At 39.0% G+C, this 22,218-nt stretch overlaps 1 protein-coding gene across 4 annotated transcripts in view; it reads left to right on the top strand.

The window, feature by feature from the left end:
* The window catches only part of dmd (dystrophin), a 243,822-nt gene that overhangs the window by 124,519 nt on the left and 97,085 nt on the right, over positions 1-22,218 (top strand). For all 4 annotated transcript variants that reach the window (XM_079264012.1, XM_079264016.1, XM_079264013.1 and 1 more), the window contains 9 exons: positions 3,347-3,442; positions 3,525-3,623; positions 5,039-5,220; positions 5,348-5,498; positions 9,787-9,906; positions 15,466-15,567; positions 18,718-18,825; positions 18,988-19,167; positions 21,128-21,297. In XM_079264012.1, the coding sequence (XP_079120138.1) occupies positions 3,347-3,442; positions 3,525-3,623; positions 5,039-5,220; positions 5,348-5,498; positions 9,787-9,906; positions 15,466-15,567; positions 18,718-18,825; positions 18,988-19,167; positions 21,128-21,297 (1,208 nt within the window). The remainder of the gene's footprint in view (positions 1-3,346; positions 3,443-3,524; positions 3,624-5,038; positions 5,221-5,347; positions 5,499-9,786; positions 9,907-15,465; positions 15,568-18,717; positions 18,826-18,987; positions 19,168-21,127; positions 21,298-22,218) is intronic.

Here is a 22,218-nt window from a genome sequence, read left to right on the forward strand (position 1 = left end):
TTGGGAAGCCAGTAGCGCCACCCTAACGAGTCTTATCAATGATTAGAGTATTGATGTTTGTTGATTAGTGAATCAGTGTATTTTACATGCCCATCACATGACCTTTAGACATTTCAGACTAAAGTTTAAGAAGGATATGCAGACAGATGGACATTTTCGTCGGTTCCTCAAGTAATTTGGTCAGTCGTCAACAGGCTTATCTATCTGTCGATTTAGGCAGAAAACAAAGTGATTACACCAGAAATCACAGTACAGTGTTGAGTTTCATAGCTGACACAAAAAATGAAAGGAACAAACCAGAGAAGAAGAAGAAGAACAGAAAGAAGATTATGAAGAAACCTCCAAATGGAAAGAATAGATGTTTAAAAACAGCAAAAACCTCTGTAGTTTTCTTCTTCTTCCTCTGGTGTTGGTTGTAATTAACTTTATAGTGGTGTCTTACCGCTAGCAACTGGTGTCAACTGGACATGAACTCTGAACTCAGCACTGCCCACTAGTGGATGAACTGACTTAACAACCATGACAACATAAAAAACGCGTGGGGCGTGACAACATTTGAAATGAACGTCAGCATTTACATTGGTAAGAGAGCAGAAATGGGCCTTAAGACAGAGAATACAGTTGCTGTGATTTAGGGGGTGTGTTTATCATGGCTGCATTGCGCATCTTGTGTCTGTGTGAAGCGTTCTCTACGACTTCAGAAACTAATGTTTGTAAGTTACGATACATAAGTAGCCACTAGCGTCGGTGTAGGAATCATTTTGACTTTAAGGCAACCTGGTCGATGGCGTTAGAAGCAATGTCATGGCGAGCTTAGTTTACAGAATGTACAGCAACTCTATGCGGTCTGCGCCCCCCAGTGGCATCCTCCGGTATCAAACATACTTCACCATCAGAAATGTAAACAATTACGTGAATGTGAGGCTAAAAAGCAGGTATGTAACTGACCTTACCTGAGTGTATGGTCAAACTAATCTCTATTTCCTCTTTACTTTTGCCCAGCTGAGCAGGAAAATGTTTGTATCTTACTCATGTTCATGTTTTCCTTTCCACACTGGCTAAAAAGCAGCTTAAAAATGGTGAAATTTCTGTCACGTATAGAGCCGGATGACTTCCGTACCAGTCGGTCTTAAAAGGTTTTATAAGACATTATACAGAGCTGTCTCTGCATCATCTTCATCTTCGTGTTGGAAGTTGGTTGAGGAGAGTTTTAACTGAAAGTTTTGCTGCTCCTGAAGCACGAGGAAGGCCAAGTTTTATGGCTTCATTAGCTTTTATGACCTCAGTGCTTTGGGTTTGTATAAAATAGTGTTTTTAAATGTTCTTATCAGCTCTGCTTGGTTAATACCCAAAGTCAAAGCTAGCTGGAGTATCTGTCTTCCTGCTGGTAAAAACAACCGCAGCAGAGGAATGTTTAGATTTTCTCTTTCTTGGCCTCGTGTTTGGCATTTCCGATGCCCAGACACAGTAACAGATGGGGAATACGTTGCTGTGGGCAGACCTCATTTAGGCAGTTTTAAATTCTAAGAAGAAAAATTCCAGTTTACTTCTTGAATATTTGGCCCCAGGGTGATTTTTCGGTCCAGAATGTGTTCTCACCTGGCTGGAAAGTAGTCCTCTTTGCCACATTTCATTTCCAACATGGCTCGTAACTCTTCCAGGTTCACAAGAAGGGAAGTGAAAGTCCCACGTAAACACCATCCATGTACATAATGCACCGTGCACAGAAGAGTGCATGCAGGCAAGAAGGGGTTACGACTTAAGACTTTTAGTGATTTATTTACATGTTAATTTACAAGAAACAAATAAAACATTGCTTCCTATAATTATATAAAGCAGATGCCATGGATACAGTTAGCTAGCTAAGGCTCCTGTCCCTGGTTACAACACAGGAAGAAGAACAGGCATAAAGACAAGTAAATGAATAAAGTTTGAGGTGTGTGTATAAGGTTTCCTCATCCTGCGTCCTTGTGTGGAGGCCTGAGAGTCAGGTCATTAAAGAACCGTGTAAGCTGATCGACAGGCCATGTCACATGGAAACTGAATTCTGCGGCAGGGCTGCTGCTTTTTCCAGCCCACCTCTGCCGAACCAGCATCCTGTAGTGCAGGGGTGTCCAAAGTCGGTCCTCGAGGGCCGCTGTCCTGCAGGTTTCCCATGTATTCCTGTTCCAACACATCTAGCTTCCACTAAATGGATCAAACAGCCAATGACGTGCACAACTGATTAAGCTGTACTACTAATTAATTTGAATCAGGTGTATCTGAGCAGGGATACATAGAAAACTTGCAGGATTCTGGCCCTCAAGGACCGGAGCTGGACACCTCTGCTGTAGTGGGACATACACGTAGTTTAGGTGCTCAACCGAACTGGCAGCATCACCAGTGGAAGATAATTCCTGTCAGACCAGAAGAGACGAGGTCGTGTCCAACCTATTGTGCATCGCATTTGAGGTGATGCCTTTTCAGCTTGCTCCAGTTAAAAGGCTTTAATGTTGGGACTCAGAAAAAAGCTGGAAAAAAACTTTTCTTTTTTCAAATTTTCCTTTTGACGTTTAAAGTCTGACCCAGAAATGATAAGAAGGAAAACTAAAGACCAGTATAAACGCCCGATTCCACCTGTCAGACACGGTAGTGGAGGCATGGTGATCTGGGCTTGCTGTGTGGAGTTATGTGATGCTATCAGTTTGGAGTATCCCGATAAACTGAAGCGACAGAAATAATTGGGCCTAGAGAGTCCCCTCAATGATAAAACAAACTACTAACATAATGCAGAAAGTAATTAGTCCTTATTGCGGTGAAATCTTGTTCTACGTTACAGTCTCATGTACGATCGCTGCTGCTGCCTTGTAGCTGAGTGTAAACCATGACAGAGTAAAAAGTCGTGTAAGGGTTTGATTGTATGTTATAGAATTGATCCAGGTATGAGCTGGAATTACTGAGTTCTTACTTTTGGAGCAGTTGTGATACAAATGAGGCACAGAGCCTCAGCAGAGGCCTAGTGCATGTCCTAATGACCAGCAGAAGAATGGAGCAAACGAGGCATGGAGCCTCGTTTGTGTCCCGATCAGAGGCTACGAGATGAATTCTGGATGAACTCCAGAAGCTCTTGTCATCTCCTGTGATGTCCAACAAAAGGCCTTTCTTCCCTTTTATCTTCCACGTCCAAGCCTCTGATCTTTCCTCCTTTCATTCATCCTTTCATTTGTTTTTGTTTGTTACTCGTTTCTTCTTCTTTCTTCTTCTCAACCCTCTGACAATGACACCCCCTTGTTTTACCCTCACCCCCTTCCCAAACTGTACCGCTGTCTCTTCTCCTCTTATCTGTCATCTATTGGTTCCCTCCCAGTTGCTGAGTCCGAACCAGGAGGAGCTCCAGCGGGGCCTCAGTCCTCTGCCTCCAGGCTCCACCAGCCTGGAGAGCTACCAGGCTTCTCTGGAGGAGGTACCACACCCTCATCTTTACTCAGAGTAAGAAAAAAAGTAATAAATCTGCTTGTTCTTCATCCAGACTCTGCTTTTATCAGGTTTTGACATGGCTGCTGTCAGCTGAGGACGGGCTCCAGGCCCAGCCACCCATCTCCAACAATGTGGAGGAAGTGAAGGAGCAGTTCCACACTCATGAGGTAGGAGTCCACTTTTCTGAGAGAAAATAGTTTTATCGTTGTTCTTAAATAAAGATTTCATATTGTATGCTGCAGTGTTGATCTAAAAAGAGTCAGACCTCTATGTAAAATGTGAAAATAAAATAAAATGCAAAATTTTTCAAAACTCATCAGGTCATCTTTGTCCTCCCAGTAGAAGATAAACAACTTGTCAGAAGATGAAACTGAGACATTTTATCATCTGAACAAAAATATGGATCTGCAGCAACACAGCTGTAAAACTTTTAGACAAAAGGCTGGAAATGTAACATCTGGAAGAACGTTTGACAACTAATTAGGTTAATGATCAACAGGTCAGTAACATAACTGGGTAGAAAAGGAGCATTTCAGAGAGGCAGAGTCTCTCAGATGGAAAGATGAACAGAGCTTTACTAGTCACACAGACACAAACTGGATCTAAAAATCATGAAACTGTTTCAGAAAAATATTTCTCAGACTTTGGAGATCACACCATCTACAGTGTATATTATCATCAAAACATTTAGAGAATCAGAAGGAATCTCTGTACGCTGGGGCAAGGCTGGATGCTTGTGATTGTCTGCATTAAAAGCAGACATAATTCAGTCAGGAATATTCCAGAAATGACTGTCTGTGAACACAGTCCAACCTGAAATCCACACATGCAGGTTAAGGCTCCATTATATGTGAAGATGATCCAGAAACACGCTGTTTTCTCTGGACCAAAGCTCATTTAAAATGTTCTGAGTGGAAACCTGGGTGAAGATGTGGAATTGTTTGTGGACAGCATGGACGGCGTGTCCTGCAGACTAAAGAGGAGAGGGAGCATCCAGCTTGTTATCATGCATCTCTGATGGGATGGGGTTGCATTAGTGCTGATGGCGTGGGCAGCTTCCACATCTGTGAAGCTCCATCAGTGCTGAAAAGTAACATCTGCTACCATCCAGACAACGTCTCTTTCAGAGAACACCTTGCAGATTTCAGCAGGACCATGCCGAACCACATCCTGTATCCATCACAGCAGCATGGTGGCACAGGAGAACTGGTCTGCCTGCAATCCAGACCTTTCACCAGTACAAAACATCTGGAACATCATGGAAGCAGAAATCCAGCAACACTGTCCAGGACTGTAGAGCAGCTAGAATCCTGCATCAGACCAGAATGGAACAACATTCCTCTCCTAAAACTCCAGAAGCTGGTTTCATAACCTCCCAGATGTTTACAGACAGATTTTAGAAGATCAAGCGATGCTAACGATGCTAAACATCAACCTGGAACTACATTTTTACAGACATGTTGCTGCATCAGATTCACAGTTGATTCATATTTTCCACGAAATTATGATAAAATGCCTCTTCTTTAAAAATATCATCCCTGTGTGTCTCTTTGTGAAATGTTTCCACCTTTCTTTGTTCTAGGGTTACATGGTGGAGCTGACGACACATCAGGGTAGTGTTGGGCGAGTCCTCCGGGCGGGTTCTGCCCTGCTGAGGGAGGCAAACCTGAGCGAAGAGGAGGACTCAGAAGTCAGGGAGCAGATGAACCTGCTGAATTCCCGGTGGGAACACCTGAGAGTGGCCAGCATGGAGAGACAGAGCAGGTATGTCCCACCTGTAGAAACTCAGGCAAAGATGGCAGCGCATCCCTTTGCCCTCCTTCATTTTGAGCCCATAAGCAAACCTTCATCTGCTTTACATTATTAATACAGATCTGTCTCACACTTCCAGACTCCACGAGGTCCTGATGGACCTGCAGCATCAGCAGCTTCAGCAGCTCACTGATTGGTTGGACAAAACAGAAGCACGAATCAAGAGGATCGGATCTCAGCCACTTGGTCCTGACCTGGAGGACGTCAAGCACCAAGTGGAGGAACACAAGGTGGGATAATCCCACCCAGTACATGATCATAAGGACACAACAGATAACATCAGCATGTAGGAGGTACAGAGACAGTGTAGTGAGGTTTGAAGTGAGCAGGGCATTTTAAACATGGGCCTTGGGTCTAGATTGAAAGATTTTGTGGACGTCGAGGTTAAATAGTTCCCGAGTTTGGAAACAGAGCAACTGAAAGCTCTCCCTTCATTTCTCCCTGAGAAATTAAATGATCTGAAAGATGATCATCAGTGTAATTTATGAGCTGTCCGTCCTTTTATCGCTCTATATGACTTCATATCATAGAACTGCTTGGACGACTCAGCAGGTGTTTTTGCTCATCTATAAAGGAACCACAGACTTCATGATGATGTCACAGTGATGAACAAAACAGCGGGTGTGATGAATAGAGTGTGAAATGGGATGTGATCAAAGGAGGAACAAGCTGCTTCTGTTAACAGGTCGAAGCTCTTTTGAACTTCATCTCACCAGTGAAATACAACTTGACCTGAGAGGTGATGGATGGCAGAGTTCCTGGTTGATTCTTTGGGAGTCAGTGAAGCTGCAGCAGGATGGGAGTGATGTGATGGGATGATGGGGTTTTGGTCATGATACACGCAACAGAGTTGTTGACCAGTTGAAGCTTGTGGAAGAACTTCTGTGGGAAAATTAAGAGGGGGGAGTTCCAGTTTAAATAATTCATGTATATGAATGCCAAAAATGCTACTAGTAGCCCTACTATCTGTTAGAAGACATGCTCATTCTTTTAACAGAACAAAATGAAGAGAAGACAGAACATTGGACTGATAAACAATGAATGTATTTGCTGATAACATTAACATTACGTTTCTAAAACACTTTTTAATGAGTTTGCTAATTAAGTGGAAAGAGAAATTAAACAGCCAATGTCATGTAGAAGAAAGCAGGAAAGGACAACAACTCTGGAGGAGCCTTTGCAAACATCCTTTTGTTTTGGTTTCTTCATTTATGTATTTTACATTTTCTTTAGTATGTTAAACTTCTTTAAATATTTAATCGTAAGAGCTCTGCATACTGTTTCAGTATCTAAATGTATGTTGGGACGGTGGGGTTGTTTGTGAAATGCTTGTGTGTTTTGTTTATCAGTCATATTGCCTATGTTGGCTGGTGCTCTAATGGTGCAGGTTTTACTGCTGTTTCTGATTTTCTACTTTTATGCAGCATAATTGTAGATGCTCAGAAATGTTCTATTTTGGAGCCATCTGGTTTTTTTTTCCTAGCTTGTGCAGCAGAAATCTTAATTGAGTGGGAGTGACATCATCTCTCAGGCACTTATGAGAACATCTTTGAGCATGGACACGATGGTGTTACCATTAGCAATGCTAATAACTTGCATTTCAAAATTAGTTACCCACTGAATTAGATACTCTGTTTGTTAGTAACAAAACTCTGGTTATGAGCATTATAATGTTTAGCTTGTACAGGCTAGTGAACACAACAACATGCTGGTTTTAGCTTTAAAGAGGCTAATATCTAGCATGCCAAAATAGGTAAAATTCTGCATTAGATTCTCTATGTTGTCTGTTAGCAGGAAAATTCTGGTATTAGCCCTCGAAAGGCTAAAGTCTGTCTTCTCAAGGTTAGCGACTGATTGGATAGTGCCTTAGTTATCTCTAAATACTGATCTTAGTATAATACCGGCTAATGCTTCGCTTCGCTAGGTTTGTGACTGTTTGCATTATATACTCCCAGTACTATGTATTATTTAGGTCATGCTGGTGTTAGCATTTAAACAGCTAATAACTGGCAAACCTAAATTGATGTAAATTGGTTAGATACAAAATGCTAGTGCTAGCATTGTATAGGTTTATGTTTATTTTCTTTATCGAGTGACTTACTGGATTATATACTCCCACTGCTATTTATTAGCAAAAAATGTTGATGTTAATGTTAGAGTGGCTGATAATTAGCATGACTGACTGAGATACTCTGTTGTCTATTAGCAAGAAAATTTGGATATGATCATACTAGAGGCTAATGTTTATCTTCTCTCGGCTAGTGACCTACTATTTTAAATATTCACTCTGCTTTTTGTTAGCAACGAAATGCTGGTACACACTCAAAAATAGAGGTACCAGCTTGTACCTGAAAAGGTACAAATGCTTGTCACTGGGGGTGTACTCTTTTGAGAGACATTTCTGTACCCTTCAGTTCTGGTCTATTTTTGTACCTTATCAAGTTCAACCTCACCTTTTCAAGTTATGTTTTTTATGTTTTCCACAGCATTAGGCCTGGTCCACCTAGCAATATTATCTTATCTTTAATCTAGAAAAAATCTTCAAAAACTCAAAATACTGACCAGCCATACACTTAGTTTGCAGCATCTGACCTTCATTGTCTGGTGTAGTAAATGACTGTTAAGTAGTACTTCTGTCATCACTCAACTCTGCTCTAGTTTGTAACATTACAGCCATTAACATTACATTTTTCAATGCTGCAGGTACCCTTATGGTCAAAATGGTACAAATTTGTACTTTATGTCACTTTGAACTCTTTTTCATACTCTGAAGGTGTGCTTCTGGTCTCTTAAAGACCAGTATTGTACTTTTGAGAGAACATTTCTTTAAAATGTACCTATAGGTACAGAAATGTCCTTATCTTGTACCTCTATTTTTGAGAGTGTATTAGCATTGGAGAAGCTAACAAGCACTGATGTACTGGATTAGATTTAGCCTTACTTGCCTGTTTGGATGTGTTTTGGTGTTCAGCGGATAACTGAACAACCACAACAACATCAGGTTCATTTGGGATTTTCATTAAACTATTTTAGGATTGGGACAATAGATACCTGTGGAATGGCACACAGAGAGAGGTGAACGCAGAACGTTGACTCATTTCAGAAAGGAGGAATTCATTACGTTTTTACATTATACAACTTTTGAAAACTGATTCTTTTTCTCATTTTGAGTGGCGAAAGTGACCAACAGTAGAAAACAAGCTGAGAGAAGCTGCAGAAAAGTGAGCAAAGCAAGCAGACAGCAGGTCGTTATTAATGGATGGATAGTGTAAAGGCTGATTCAGGAAATTGATCCTCACAGATGCACCCATACAAAGAAAAGGAAAAGACAAGACAGATGGTATAATCATATACTTAAAGTTAAGGTCTTGTGACCTTCCATGTTTTTATTTTCTAATGGAGTGCACTTTAAGGACAGATAACATGGAGAAATTATAAGGCCCACACTTCCTTAAGAATTCAAATGCACTTTCAGTTCTTCTTTGCTGTGATGAAGAATAAAACATGTTTATCTATGAAAATAACCAACCTGGAGATACTTGAACTCTCCTTTTGTAAAGGATGTTCAAGTGTTTCCTATTTTGAAAAAGAAAGTACTGTATCTCATTGCCTCAGTATTTGGATAATTTCATCAGCGTGTTCTTGGCAGCTTTCCAGATATTTTCAGGTTTTTAAACTCACATGGAAAAATAATTCATGGTTTTGTTTGATGTGTTTTTTTCAAAAACAATGAAAACTTTACATTTTCCTGATGTTGCTAGTCATGACTAGCTGTAACCAAGACAAAGAGTAACATCTGGTCATTATTTCTACTCTCAAACATGATGTTTTCCTCCTTGACATCACTATATCTGTCTTTTGTTTGTATACTTTTTTTCCTTGAATAATTTAGATTTTTAGTAATTTTGTGTCATCGTTGGTATTTTTTTGAGAAGCTTCAAAAGCAAGTCTTTGGAAAGGTATCTGATACAAGAAGTACACTAATGATGAGTTAATAAAAATCTGTTGACTACTGAAAGAAATACTTTGAAAGACCACCAGCACGTCTGGAGACCTGCGAAGACCACTTCAAAACACTGAAAGTCATCAAGTCAAGATGATTTTATTGTACTGTTGCTTGTTAAGCAAAGCAGTCCACTGACTTGTCCGCTTGTTTCTGATGAGGCAGATTTTTTTCATCTTGAGCTTTATTTGTCCTGTAGTGAAATGTGGATCCCTCTGTTGATGTCCAGCATGTAAAAGCTTTGAAAGTTTACTGTGCTGTGAATTCTAATAAAAAAAAATTGGTATATATCGTATTGCTAATATTACTGCAATATATTATATTGTTGTTCCTGTATTGCAATACATGTCATGTCTTGTCAAATGTAATTTTTTTTATACCTATGAAAACATTAACAGACTATCTGAAAAAGAAAATTAACAATTTTTCTCCATTTAATCACATCCATATTCAACTACTACATTTGTACAATCTTTAGTTTTTCATATATTTGTGTGTTTGTGTGTTTGCTGCAGCTCCTCCAGGAGGATCTGGAACTGGAACAGGTGAGGGTCAATTCGCTGACCCACATGGTGGTGGTGGTGGATGAGAACAGTGGAGACAGTGCCACCGCTGCCTTGGAGAGCAAACTTCAGGTAAGTTTAACAAACCTGGACGAGAAAATGTTCTGATATTGTGTGGTTGGTCCCTGATTGGAGTTGTCCTCTTGAATGTTCCTGTAATTTGGGGAGAAAACAGACAAACTGATCATATAAAACATGAGCTAAACACTTGAAGAACCCACAGCTTTAATTTTATTCCTACTTGTTCACCAAATACTTGTGAATGCATGATTTGGAGTTCTTCTAAAGCCAAACTATATCCTGCTAACCACTGACTCAGTAAACAGAGGTGGACAATCAGTCCTGGAAGGTCTCGTCAGCTTAACATACAGAGACTTCCTGGTATTGACTGTACATGAGGTGTATGATGCAGTAAAGGGCCAAAGATAAGACTATTGAGTATGTGGAGATGACTAATTTGTTTTAGTAGGAGGCTTTATCCACACTAAAGACAGCTAGTGATCAGATTAATGATAACTTATCAATTATTCTCTGGGTTGGTGAACTACTGGTTAAGAAAGTCCCTTTTTCTTGTTGTTCTAGTGGCAAGAAGATGCTGGGGTTAGCATGGGAAAGGCGAGCAGTTAGCTACCTTAAAATAGTTGTCATTTGGATTAGAAGATACTTCTTTTATCTGTTAGCAAGGCAATGCAAGTCGTAGTGGTGAAAAGGCTATAGGCTAGCTTTCCTAAGCTAGTTAGTTATTTAAAGGTTAGATACACACTCTCTGGTCAATTAGCAAGGAAATGCCAGTCATTAGCATTGACAAAGTCAACGTCTAGGCTAGTGACCTACTGGGGCAGATATTCCCTTTATTGTTTATTAGCAAGGAAATGCTGACAGTAGCATTGGAGGAAGTAGTTTCCCATTGGATTGTGGTGCATTGTAGTTGGCTTGTAATTCATAGTGCTTGAGTGAGGGATATCAGTAACAGATACAATTTCAGTTGCACTAACTGAGACATGAAATACGCTACCAAAATAGACAATTTGTGAGAAATCACTGTGATGGACTGGTGACCTGTCCAGGGTGTACCCCTGTCTCTAGCCTAATGATTGTTGGGATATGCTCCAGCTTTCCCACAACCCTTAATCGGACCAAGTTTGGAGAATGAATGAATGAATGAATGAATGAGAAAATCACAAACCCATTGTAAAAATGTGCACTATTGTCACCAAAAATAATAATAAGCTGCTCAACAACTTGATGGGAAAAAAATGTATGACAAAGAAATATAATAAAGACAATAATGGACTACGGGTGGTACTGGGCACAGCCATCTTTAACTCCTTAACAGTCACCCCCTAAAATGCCAAAAACACCTAAAAAAGACATACCCAAATTAAATTAGATGCTGTTCTTGAACCCTGTGGAGTACATTCAAAAGCATGGTCTTTTTATAAAGATAACACTTAAGTTTTACCCTGAGCTTTCAAAAGTATTGTAACTGTAACCAGCATAAATTTATTGAAGTTGGAACACAAGGAAATGTAAGTTTTTTTCCTTCGCCTGAATTTTTCTTCTATTTTGTCAATATGCTGCACATGGAGAGAAGGAAATATAGACTGGAAAATCAAATGTAGCAGTAGCATGAAGCCTTAGCCAGTTAAAATTAGGTGACAATAGCAGCCAAAATTATTGTTCTATGAGGGCTTTACTGTAAGTATGTTCATATGCTCCCCAAAGTGGTCCTTTGGGGTCTCCAAATGGCCACTTTTTATAACTTCAATAAGCTATAACTCCAGAACACTTCAACATACAGTCATCAATGAGACCTCTAATGAAAGGGGGCATCAAGAGGAATCTTGTTGTATATTCATATTTACTTTCAGCGTTATTGAAATTCACCAGGTGATGCATAAACTCACTAAAAAGCTTATTTTTTATATTGTGCATTATAATAAAAGATTCCGAATAAGTTTGTAGGCTGAGGTTGTGTTATATCTGCCTCATAAACACCATGCCAGCTTACCAAACCTGGAGTTGATGACTCTCCCCTGCTACTGCTGCTTCTTCCCCTCACTGTTGTCCGTCTTCCTCTTCCTTTTACTCTTCCTCTTCCTGCGGAAGGAGCTGGTCCTTCTTCATCTGAAGAGCTGGTGGGTTTCCACTCATAATTAGATGAAAGACTAATAAAGACAAACAAGAAGAAGTTAGGTTTTTATCCCACAGTACTGCGACTGTAATAAGTGATGTTTTAACAGACACACATCCCGGCACGCATGCACACACAGAGTATGAAAGCGGCTCACACACACGCAGATAAATCAGCAGCAGCTTATTTTCTTTCTTTCTATGATTTTGTATTTATGAGCAAATGTTCACAACTGGAGGGAAATATAGGTGCTGAACTGCTGTGTCTCTTCGATAACTGGTCTTTTTGCTTTCACGCACACTTGGACTGAATGAAACCTGCTTGAACTAAGAGTCCTATGTTTTTGAGCCGAAACCCCAAGTTTTCTAACAAACCAAGTCCCACGTCTTTAGCAGGCCAAACAGAACCACTGTAAATGCGGCAACAGTGAGAACATAAACAAAGGAAGCAATGCGGACGCCCCCACTACCTCCTCCCCCCATCCCGATGCACAAAGTAAACAAGCACCCCCCTCCCCAGCCCCATAAACAACAGAGTTACTTATCTAAACAGCTTTAAACACAGTAGCTGCATATAGAAGTTTATGCTTACTTTTCATGCTCTTCTCCTTCTGGAACGGCATCTTCTTCTGCAGTCAGAAACGTCTTCCTCTGTAAAAATCACTGTCCCTCCATGTAAACAACTCCACCACCTCTTCATGGGTGTATTTTCATTTTTTGGCATGTTTTGCAATTGTTCATACAGAGAAAATGTGCACAAAAAAGGCATCCTCTGCTTTTGCGCACACAAGTATGCAAGTTGTTTACGCACCGACTTTCTGAAGCCATTTTACATCCCACACACAGAAGCCGCACATCGCCATGACGGGAATTTAAATGGCTATCCGACAGCAGTGTCAGAACTGGCATCAGAGCTGATAGGCCAGGTCTGGAAGCGGAAAAGTATGTGATTTTCAGGCCACTTGAGTTATTATTGGCTAAAGAATGACCATTGATCAATCCAGTTGGTCAAAAATAGTGTCAGTCAGAATAGGAGAGCCTACCGGTGCGTCATGCGTAGTTTTATTGAAATAGGAAACGTCTAAGATATTGTAAGAGCATGATATAAAAAAAAATAATACGTAAAACGGCTCGCTGGCGGGCCGCCGCCGGTTAAGGGCTTAAATCCAGAACCTGAGGGTTTTCTGAAACCTATGAGTTCAGTGTTCCGAAAAACAAAATCGGTTCATCATTTCTGGCTAAAATACCTTCGGAGATGAGTTCTGAAGACAACTGGAATGCATTAATAAATAATACTTCTCATTTCTTTTGGCAAGAAGATGCTAGTCATTATGAGTTAAGAGGTCACAGACTAACTACCTCAGGCTAGTGACCCACTGAGACAGATACTCTCTCATCTATTAGGAAAGATATGTTGCTGTTAGCACTGATGAGACTAATGCCTTGCATCTCCATCCTGGTGACTTACTAGGATAGATACTCTGTCTGTTGTCTATTAGCAAGAATATGCAGGTGTTAGCATTGGTGAGGTCAACAACTAGCATGCCTAAGTTGGTTACGTTGTACATTACAGTTCCTCGGGCATTTGCAGTGAGAGGCTAGCTACCATCATAGCAAGCCTACAGCCAATTAAATGGTCTACTACAGTAACAACCAAGTCAAAGGTTGGTCACATCGGCATTCCATACTATCTATCACTGAACAGAAAAGAAGACATATAGATGCGCAACTGATTGATGTAGCGTTGGTATACTAGTAACTAAAGCTGCAGTTGGTTTAGTTAACTGTCATACTGCGTTCAACAACTCATAACCCATGAACCACCTTCAGCTGAAGATCTGCACTGCGTTTGTTAACAGAGTTCCTGTACAGGGACCATCCAATGCCTCAGCTGGATTAATCCGGTACAAACACTGCCCACCTCAACTCCCCCTCACCCAATAGTGAAATTCTGTTGAAAATTAATAATAACAATAAAGTGGGTTTGTTGAGGCTGTGAGAAAGAATGAGTTTGTTTTTCTCAGTGGGAGTGGACCCAGCAGACTTCTGCTGATGTTTTTCTGTGAAAATATATTGAAGAGGATACAGTTTTCTCTGGGCTGTTGTGTTCTCATTAGACCTTGGGAGGAGGATGTGCTTGTTCTCTGTATATGTTGGTTGTACTTCTCTACTGGTTCTGCTTACTCCAGAAGTGGTCATTACAGATTTCAGCCAGGCCCAGACTTTGCCGTCTGTCTCTTTTGTCTGTGTAAAATAACATCAAATCAGCAAGTTAAATCCATCACTTCACTAAACTGAACCTATAATGAAAACGAAGAAGAGACAGAAATGATAATACAGCAAAAAAGAAATAAGAGAATAACAATATTATATATGTGCTTTGTCTGCATTCTGTTTATTAATCTAGAAAGACTAAAATATCTACATTTTCAAACATATCCCATCTGATAACAGGGACATGGATGAGGAAGCAGCTCTGCCAATTATCGGAACAAAAAAAAGCCTCAAAAATCAGGTGGAGATTTCCAAGCTATCAATTTTCATATATATGAACCCAGAAAATCCATTTCTCTTTCAATGCACTGATGTGACAGTCATTATAACCATGTAATTAACAAATGAACATGGCTGATAATTGTGTCTTTGTTCGTCTTAATGATTTGGGTTAGTATCTCTGACGGAAAATAAGTGATATAGGTAAAAGGAAAAGTCTCATTCTTTTCTCTCCAGGGAAATGTACGAGTGAGTGAGAGAGAAAATGAGTAGGTGTGCATAAAATTTAGCTTTTTGTTTTCCGGGAGATTAGTGAAAGTAAGAATTTTTGCTCCTAACAAGAAAAAAGGGTTAATTTGCATTAGTGATGCGATGCTGCAGTGAGCCTCCAGATAATTACCATGTGAATTTAAGCAAATATTCTGCAGAGCTCAACAACGTTGTGCTGCATGCAAAGTACAATCACAGTTAATGTCATTACAAGCATAATGTGATGGGGTTTTTTTTTTCCCCACTTTCTTTTTAACAACTGGAGTCTGAGCCAGCTCTGGTTCCTGCAGTGCAGTTTATTATTTAATACGAGATAAGAAAATACATAGATGAGAGAACAATATGCGCAGGAATCCAAGTGGAAGCTGCCTTGCAGCGTTCCCCCCCTGCTGTTGAATTGTCACTTGATTAATTACAGGCCATTCATCCTGAGGTTAACCTGCTGTGCCTCTCTCTTTACTATGCCAGCACCCTCTCACTTCAGCTCTATTTTGTCTTTCTTTTATTTAAATTTGCATTTTAATGTCTCCTCATTTCCTTTCCTGGCTTTTCTCTGCTTCTCTCTGTCACTAATGATTGTGTTCAGTGGACAAATTCCAGTTTTGTCTTTTGTTGTTGGGAAATTGACAAGTTCCTTTAACATTTAACACAACCAGCAGCATCACAGTGTGATGTCAGAAGGCAATGAACATAAATCTACTTTTATATCTAAAACCCATTTTTGTTTGCTTACAGGTCCTTGGTGACCGCTGGGCAGCAATCTGCAGATGGACAGAAGAACGCTGGATTTTACTTCAGGAAATTTTGTTAAAATGGCAGCACTTTACCAATGAACAGGTAAGAATCACTGTAGAACGCTTTACAACAACAAGCTAACTAGCAAAAAGTAAAAAATGTCCTCTACAGTTTTCATGTTTTTCATGTTAGATTTTCAACTGCAGACTTTAGTTTTAAATGTTTTTAAGAGTGCTGTTACAGAACCTGTTTTGCTGTTAAAATGTTCTTCTTGAGACTGCAGTTAGTGACATAATGTAGTTTTCGAACACATATAGTTAATTGCTGAATACGTGCACAATATGCTTTGGTCTCCTTATTATTGCAAAGACTCATACTTCCTCACTGACTCAACCAGCTGGTCCTCAAAACTATCTGTTCAACATTGTTAAATGTTTTGCATTAGCAGAGAAGTGGAAAAGAATTTTCCGTCTCAGGCTTTAGCATTTTAATAATGGTGTTTTTAAGCTTCAAACACAATTGTGATGATGTCTCAAAAAAAAAAAAAAAAAAAAAAAAAAGATGCTGCAAGAACTCCCAAACCAGGCCTGCATGAGCAAAACTATGTCATCTTATGGTTGCTACATGCTGGATATGGCCATACTGGAAATCCCGGACAGGACCCCATTACAGAAATGCTGTCTGATATGAGCCTGACATAAAAGTCTGGAATCCAGAACAATAAAAAAAAAATTGTAAAAAGAATTTACATATGTAACATCCATCTGTTTTCTCATTCAACATCACACAAATATTTTAATTGTATAAAAGCTCATCATAGTTAACCAATAATCACATTACTGGCATGATATTCGGGGAGTGTGGGGGGTATTTGAATTGTGTTGCTATATACTGGAATAGTAGCATGAAAATAAACTATTTTGATAAATGTATTAGCCTACTAAAATGTGTTTAACAGTTGGATAAATTATTTTTCACACCCTTCATTTGAAGTCAGAGCCATTCAGTATGCTACCACGGTCGGAAGGTTTTGTCAGACTTAACTTAATGATCAAAAGAATAGAATCAACAGCGGAAAAATTACAAGAGGAGAAAATTTCTTCTTCAGAAGGATGAGAGGCCTCACTTCTTTAATGTCCTCGGGACAAATAGCCCTCATTGGTCTTAAGGTTTTCCATTTCTTTTTAAATCCAACTCTAGAGATCAGATCACAGTATTTACTTCAGATGTGGACATACTCCAGTTGTGTGTGCCAAAAACCAAATTAGCTTGAAAATGAGCAAATTACATTAATTTTATTTGCATTAAGATCAAGATAAAAGAAGCATTTTATTGCACAACTTTCTGTTAGAAGTTCAGTTTCATATCCATTCTTTAAATAAAAATAAAGCAGGATTTGTCCTCTGTGAAACATTTATATTTAATTGCTTTAATATGCTCTGTGGGTAACAAGTAGTGAAATGTTCAGTGTGCTGAACATTTCTAAAGATCAGACAAGTGCTTTTAAGATTTCTTTGGACCAGGTTGGAAATATCTCTGTTTATTAGGAGCATTTGTAGCGATGATCTTTGCACTAACAGTGGTTAAAGGTTTGTCTGAACTTTTGCAGCTTTGCGTCAGACCAAAGCAAAGCTGTGAATCAGCTGTCACAGTATCAATCTGAGCAAATGCAGACTAAAAGAAATGAGGAAATGTAAACAGTAATTTCAGACAAAAGGCCAATAATAGTTTATCCCAACACCCTATAGATCCGACATATTAATTAGATTATCTTCTTTTTGAGTCAGAGCTTCATTTTCCGTCCTTTATCATTGGCTTTGCAGATATTTTTATTCAGAGCAGACTTTGTAAAAGGAAATTAAATATGTTATCTGGTTTGCTCATGCTGTGTGTGTAATAATTTAGGACTCTATAATCAAAACATGGGATTATCCATGATAAACAGATAAGCCTTAATTAAAAGTCGAAAACTGGATTTCCATTCCTTCCATATGGAAGAAAACAAGCCTTTGTTTTAACAGAGGACAATCTAATTCTCTAACATTGACTTTCAGTCCTGCTACCCTATAAGAGAAATGACGTGTTGCATGTGAAACACGTGTGAAAGGTATGTTTTGTACATTAGAAACGTGGTTTTTAAACATTTAATGGCAATAGCATGTGAAACCAGTACATATACGTGTTTTCTCATAGGTTCACATGTGCTTAAATTAGTTTTAAATGGGGATTTACATAGATTTCACATGTGATTGAATAAGTTTCACATGTGATTATGTTGGTTTTATGTGGGAATTTACACGACTTTGACGTGATTATGTGTGTTTCACATGGTTTCATTTTGGCTTCAAATAGAACACCAACTTCCTGTCTTCCTTCTTCTTCCTCATCCTCTTTGTACTTTTAATTCTTCTAATCTCTGACTCGGTTTTTTTTTTTTCTGATTTTTGCTGTATGCTTCTCACTTTTTCCCTCTCCTCCCTTCTTTCCTTTTCGCCTCCCATCTTTTCTTTTATTCCTCTTTCCTTTCCAGTGTCTGTTTTTTCTCTTTTTAACCACCTTTCATCATTATTTCCCTCCTCCTTCAGTCTTCTGTTGAATTTTTTCATCAGTGTCTCTAGTTCACATGTGGAATCCCAAGGCACTTTAAAAAGAGAAAAAAACAAAAAAACAAGAAGATGTAAGGTGAGGATTTGGTGCATCAAAGATGACCCCCCCCGGCAAGCTATAACATTATAACTGCAGGAATGACTGAGGGGCATCTCGACCAGCTCTAACGATAACCGTGATCAAAGAGAAGTCGAGTTAGAGAAGTTTTTTGCCTCCCATGAGGTCTTTAAAGTAAACTTTGGTCATTAAAAGCTTTAAATTTTATCATGGATTTTACAAGATGCCAGGTAGAAGAAAGTAATTTGGAGAAATAATTGTCAGAACCTGTAAAACAGTTGCAAGCTGAATGTTTTCAGAGATTTTGTTGAGAATTATCAACAAGAAGGAATTGCCTTATAAAGCAACAGGAGTATTTTTTCTGTCTAACTTGGAGATGCGTTATTCCAAATTTTAATGACATCATGTATGAAAAAAAAGGGATTTGTTAGAAACTTGCTTTGCATGTGAGTTAAAAGATGCATCCTGGTCAAAAAGTAACCTCATTTTCCTCCTGTTTTCTTTTTTAATCTTCTTTTCTTATCTGTTCTTTTGCTGTAATTCCTTTTATCATCCACTCATTTCTCTCCATCTTACCTTCCCTGACAGATTTTGTTTGATTCCTGGCTGGCTCAAAAGGAGGAGCAAGTTCGTTCCATCAAGACCTCCAACCTGAAAGACCAGGAGGACATGAACGCCTGTCTGCGTCGCCTTGCAGTGAGTCTTTCAACTCCAACGATGCACCCAGTCTGTAACAAGACAAAATATACATGAAGTGGTTTGAGGGCAACTCTTACAAAACGGGGTGTGCATGTGAAATGTGGACATGTTGGTATGGAGGGGCGTCCCTGGAAGGCTGATGTTTGCACATTTCACCAGACGGTGAAAGCGGAACTGGAGGCGAAACATCCCACGATGGACAAGCTGTGCTCCATAAGCCAGGACCTGCTGTCCAGTGTCAAGAACAAAGACATTGCCAAGAAACTGGAGGCCAGACTGGAAAGCTTTGCCCAGCGCTGGGACCGCCTGCTCCAGAATCTGGAGATGAACATGGCCCAGGTATGTCAGCCATCATCAGTTACTGTTTTGTTGTCTCAGTTGACCATGTTGTAGCGCTGCAGCGGCGATGTTTCTGGAGACAGCGGAGACTCTCAAACCATTTTTTCAGCACAGTTCAGGTATGTGATGAAGAACAGCTAGCTTACCCATCTTATGCACCAGAATTAAAGAATGCAAACAGTGAATAAAACAGAATTAAGTGAATTCCAACATATGAAAAAAACACGTTAAAACTTTTGAGCAAATGAATGAAAGTTTCCAGTGATTTGTTCATTTGAAAATAGTCAACGTGCACATCCCTACAGTAAAGCACGGCGGTGGCAGCATCATGATGCTGGGATGTTTTTAACCAGCAGAGATGGGGAAATTGGTCAGATCTGAGAAAGTGGTGGAGGGTCTAAATACAGGGAAATTCTTTAAAGCTGTATATTCTCATATTACAACATGTAAAAACCTTTTTCCCATCTCGTCATTTGTTTTCAGCTTATCAATTTCATTTCCGAACATCAGAATACTGTTTTCCAGGACTGTGAGTGGTGCTTGGTACTCTTTCCTGGATGGTGGGGGTGATGTTTCCCCATTTGACCATCTCAGGTTCCTGTTGCTGAAGCATTTTGTTTGTACCTCATCGATTCCATTTGCAAAGATGAAAATCCTGAAAGTTTGTTTTCTTGTTGTTAGCTTACATGTTGGGTATCGTTTGCTAATTATATATCCTCTTACGGGGTTGTTCTTTTGGTAATATTCTAAAATTATATATTCTGTGTTCCAGCCTAGTGGTTAAGTGGAAAAAAGATTGCAGCTACCACTGTGTGAGAGTTTCTGTCGCTAAATTTTGAGAAGTTTGGGCTTTTTTTGTGCATTTAGACACATTTTTCCTCTCAACCTGCATCGTGTTAGTGCATTTTACAGTTTTTGTAAGGAATTTTCTCCCTTGGCAGATTTGTGAATTCAACTTTTAAATATTTTTATTAGATCAATAGAATACCTGCAAAATGTTTTGCGTGTTGGCTAGTCGTTACGGACAAAATATCCATTTAAAAAACAAAACAACAAAATAAAATTAGATAAAGTACATAAATCAAATAATCTTCTGCCTTTTTCTGCCTAAATCACTAAAACATCTTTAATTCTGATCAAAAATAGCATTACATGGTATTTACATTACATTACAATACCATTACACCATACCAAAAAGGTTTGACATTTTAACCCTTTAAATGCCAGTTAATTCACTGTTGTCCAACATATTGTCTTTGATCTTATATCATTATCTGTGTGATATCACATCAAATTTATACCCTCTGAAGTCATTTAGGACAAAAAGAGAATAAAAAAGAAGTATATTTATCCAATCGTTTATCTAATAGTAGGTTTATCCATTTTTTGTTTTTTTGGGGGTTAAAATTTCAGCCTCCATCTATCCAGATTAAAAACAGTTTTGTTTGTTTTTTGTTTTGTTTTTAATCTGTCTTCAAACTTTTAGTCAAAATCTTGATTTTGATGCCTTATTATTATTGTATTTGTAGAATTAGAATTGAAATTTACTAAGTTTATAGTTATTTGTTTGTTTGTGTCATATAGCAGAAATAAATAAAAATAAATAAATTGTAGAAAAGAGGACAAAAGCTGAAAGCATGCAGGCAGAAGCTAGTAGCTTGTAAAACACATATTACTAAAAAATTACTGAAGTCGTTTGAGGACAAAATAATTCCATTAAAACCACATTTTTTAATTATATAATTAATATAATTGATACCGATTCAAAATGATTATGTGTTTTCTGATTTTATTTTTGAGAAAAAAAGTCAAATTAGTCGTTTAATTTGTTTTGGCCAAATGCCAGTTGTCAGTATGGAACCTGTATGATGCTTTATGATACTTATTGTCTATTTATGATAGATTGTTGGCGAGCTTTCAGCTGATGCTGATAAACTCTTTCTGCTTCTTCTACGTTCAGCTGACATCAGCCATCAGCGTGACCAAACAGTCTGAGCTCACCCACTCTGTCAAAGCAACTGTTACCAAAGTGACAACGAGGGAGAAGGTGTCAGCGTTACGGCTGACGCGTGAGTCACCACCACCACAGAAGAAGAGACAAGTGGTCGTGGATTCTGAGCTCAGGAAGAGGTGGGTGTTGGAACTAATTTGCCTGGATCCATGACTGGTTAAACGTTTTCTAACTGATGTGAAATGTTCAGTTTCATGCACCCTTTTCTGCTGTCTTATCTCAGCAGGTAGGTGATGAAGCTCTGCAGATGCATTCTCAGCATTTAAAAGCAGTTTATGAGATGTTAAGGACTCTGTTGAACCTCTTAGTAGAGAGTCAAACAAGCGTAGAAGTGACTGTGTACGCGTAGAAAGCAATACCAGTAGATTATTCATTTATCCTAATAGTTTCCCTTCAGAGATGGATTGAATTCATTTTTATTTCACCATCACAATATTTCTGTGAATTCATGTCCCGCAGATGATTTAAAATCTGAATTTTTTGCAATTAGAGCCTCTGTTTTCAGTTTTCCAGGTCACCGTCCTAGAGATGCTAGCCTCCTGCTGTAGGGGTGTGGCCAATGGAGGGGGGCAAAAACTAAACATCGCAATAAAAAACACTAATAGAAACACCTACATTTGGAGAAGTCTCAAATATCGCTAAAATTCTTTACGCTCTCATGAGGTGGTTTTTCAGATGTTTCAATATGGAAACATATCGCAAAAATGTAATGGAAACACTTTTTTTTGCATCTATGTGACGTGACGTAGGGGTGCGCAACAAACAACAGCAAATTTTTAGAAAATAAAATGAAGTAGAAAAGCTTAAAAAAGCCAGCGCAAATTCTTCGCAGCAAATAGAAAAATCTAAAAATAACATATTGCTACCGTGCATTGGAGCCAATTCTCGTAAAAGACGAGAGACTGACGGGATTTCACGAGAACTGAGGCTAACGCACTAAACACTGTTCAGTGGAAACACCTGCAAATTGCAGTTGTTGTTTGTTAAAACTAACATGGAAATGTCATGGAAACGCATTTAAAGAAACCTTGCGGGATTGG

The sequence above is a fragment of the Telmatherina bonti genome (assembly GCF_933228915.1).
Source record: "Telmatherina bonti genome assembly, chromosome: 24".
NCBI lineage: Eukaryota > Metazoa > Chordata > Actinopteri > Atheriniformes > Telmatherinidae > Telmatherina > Telmatherina bonti.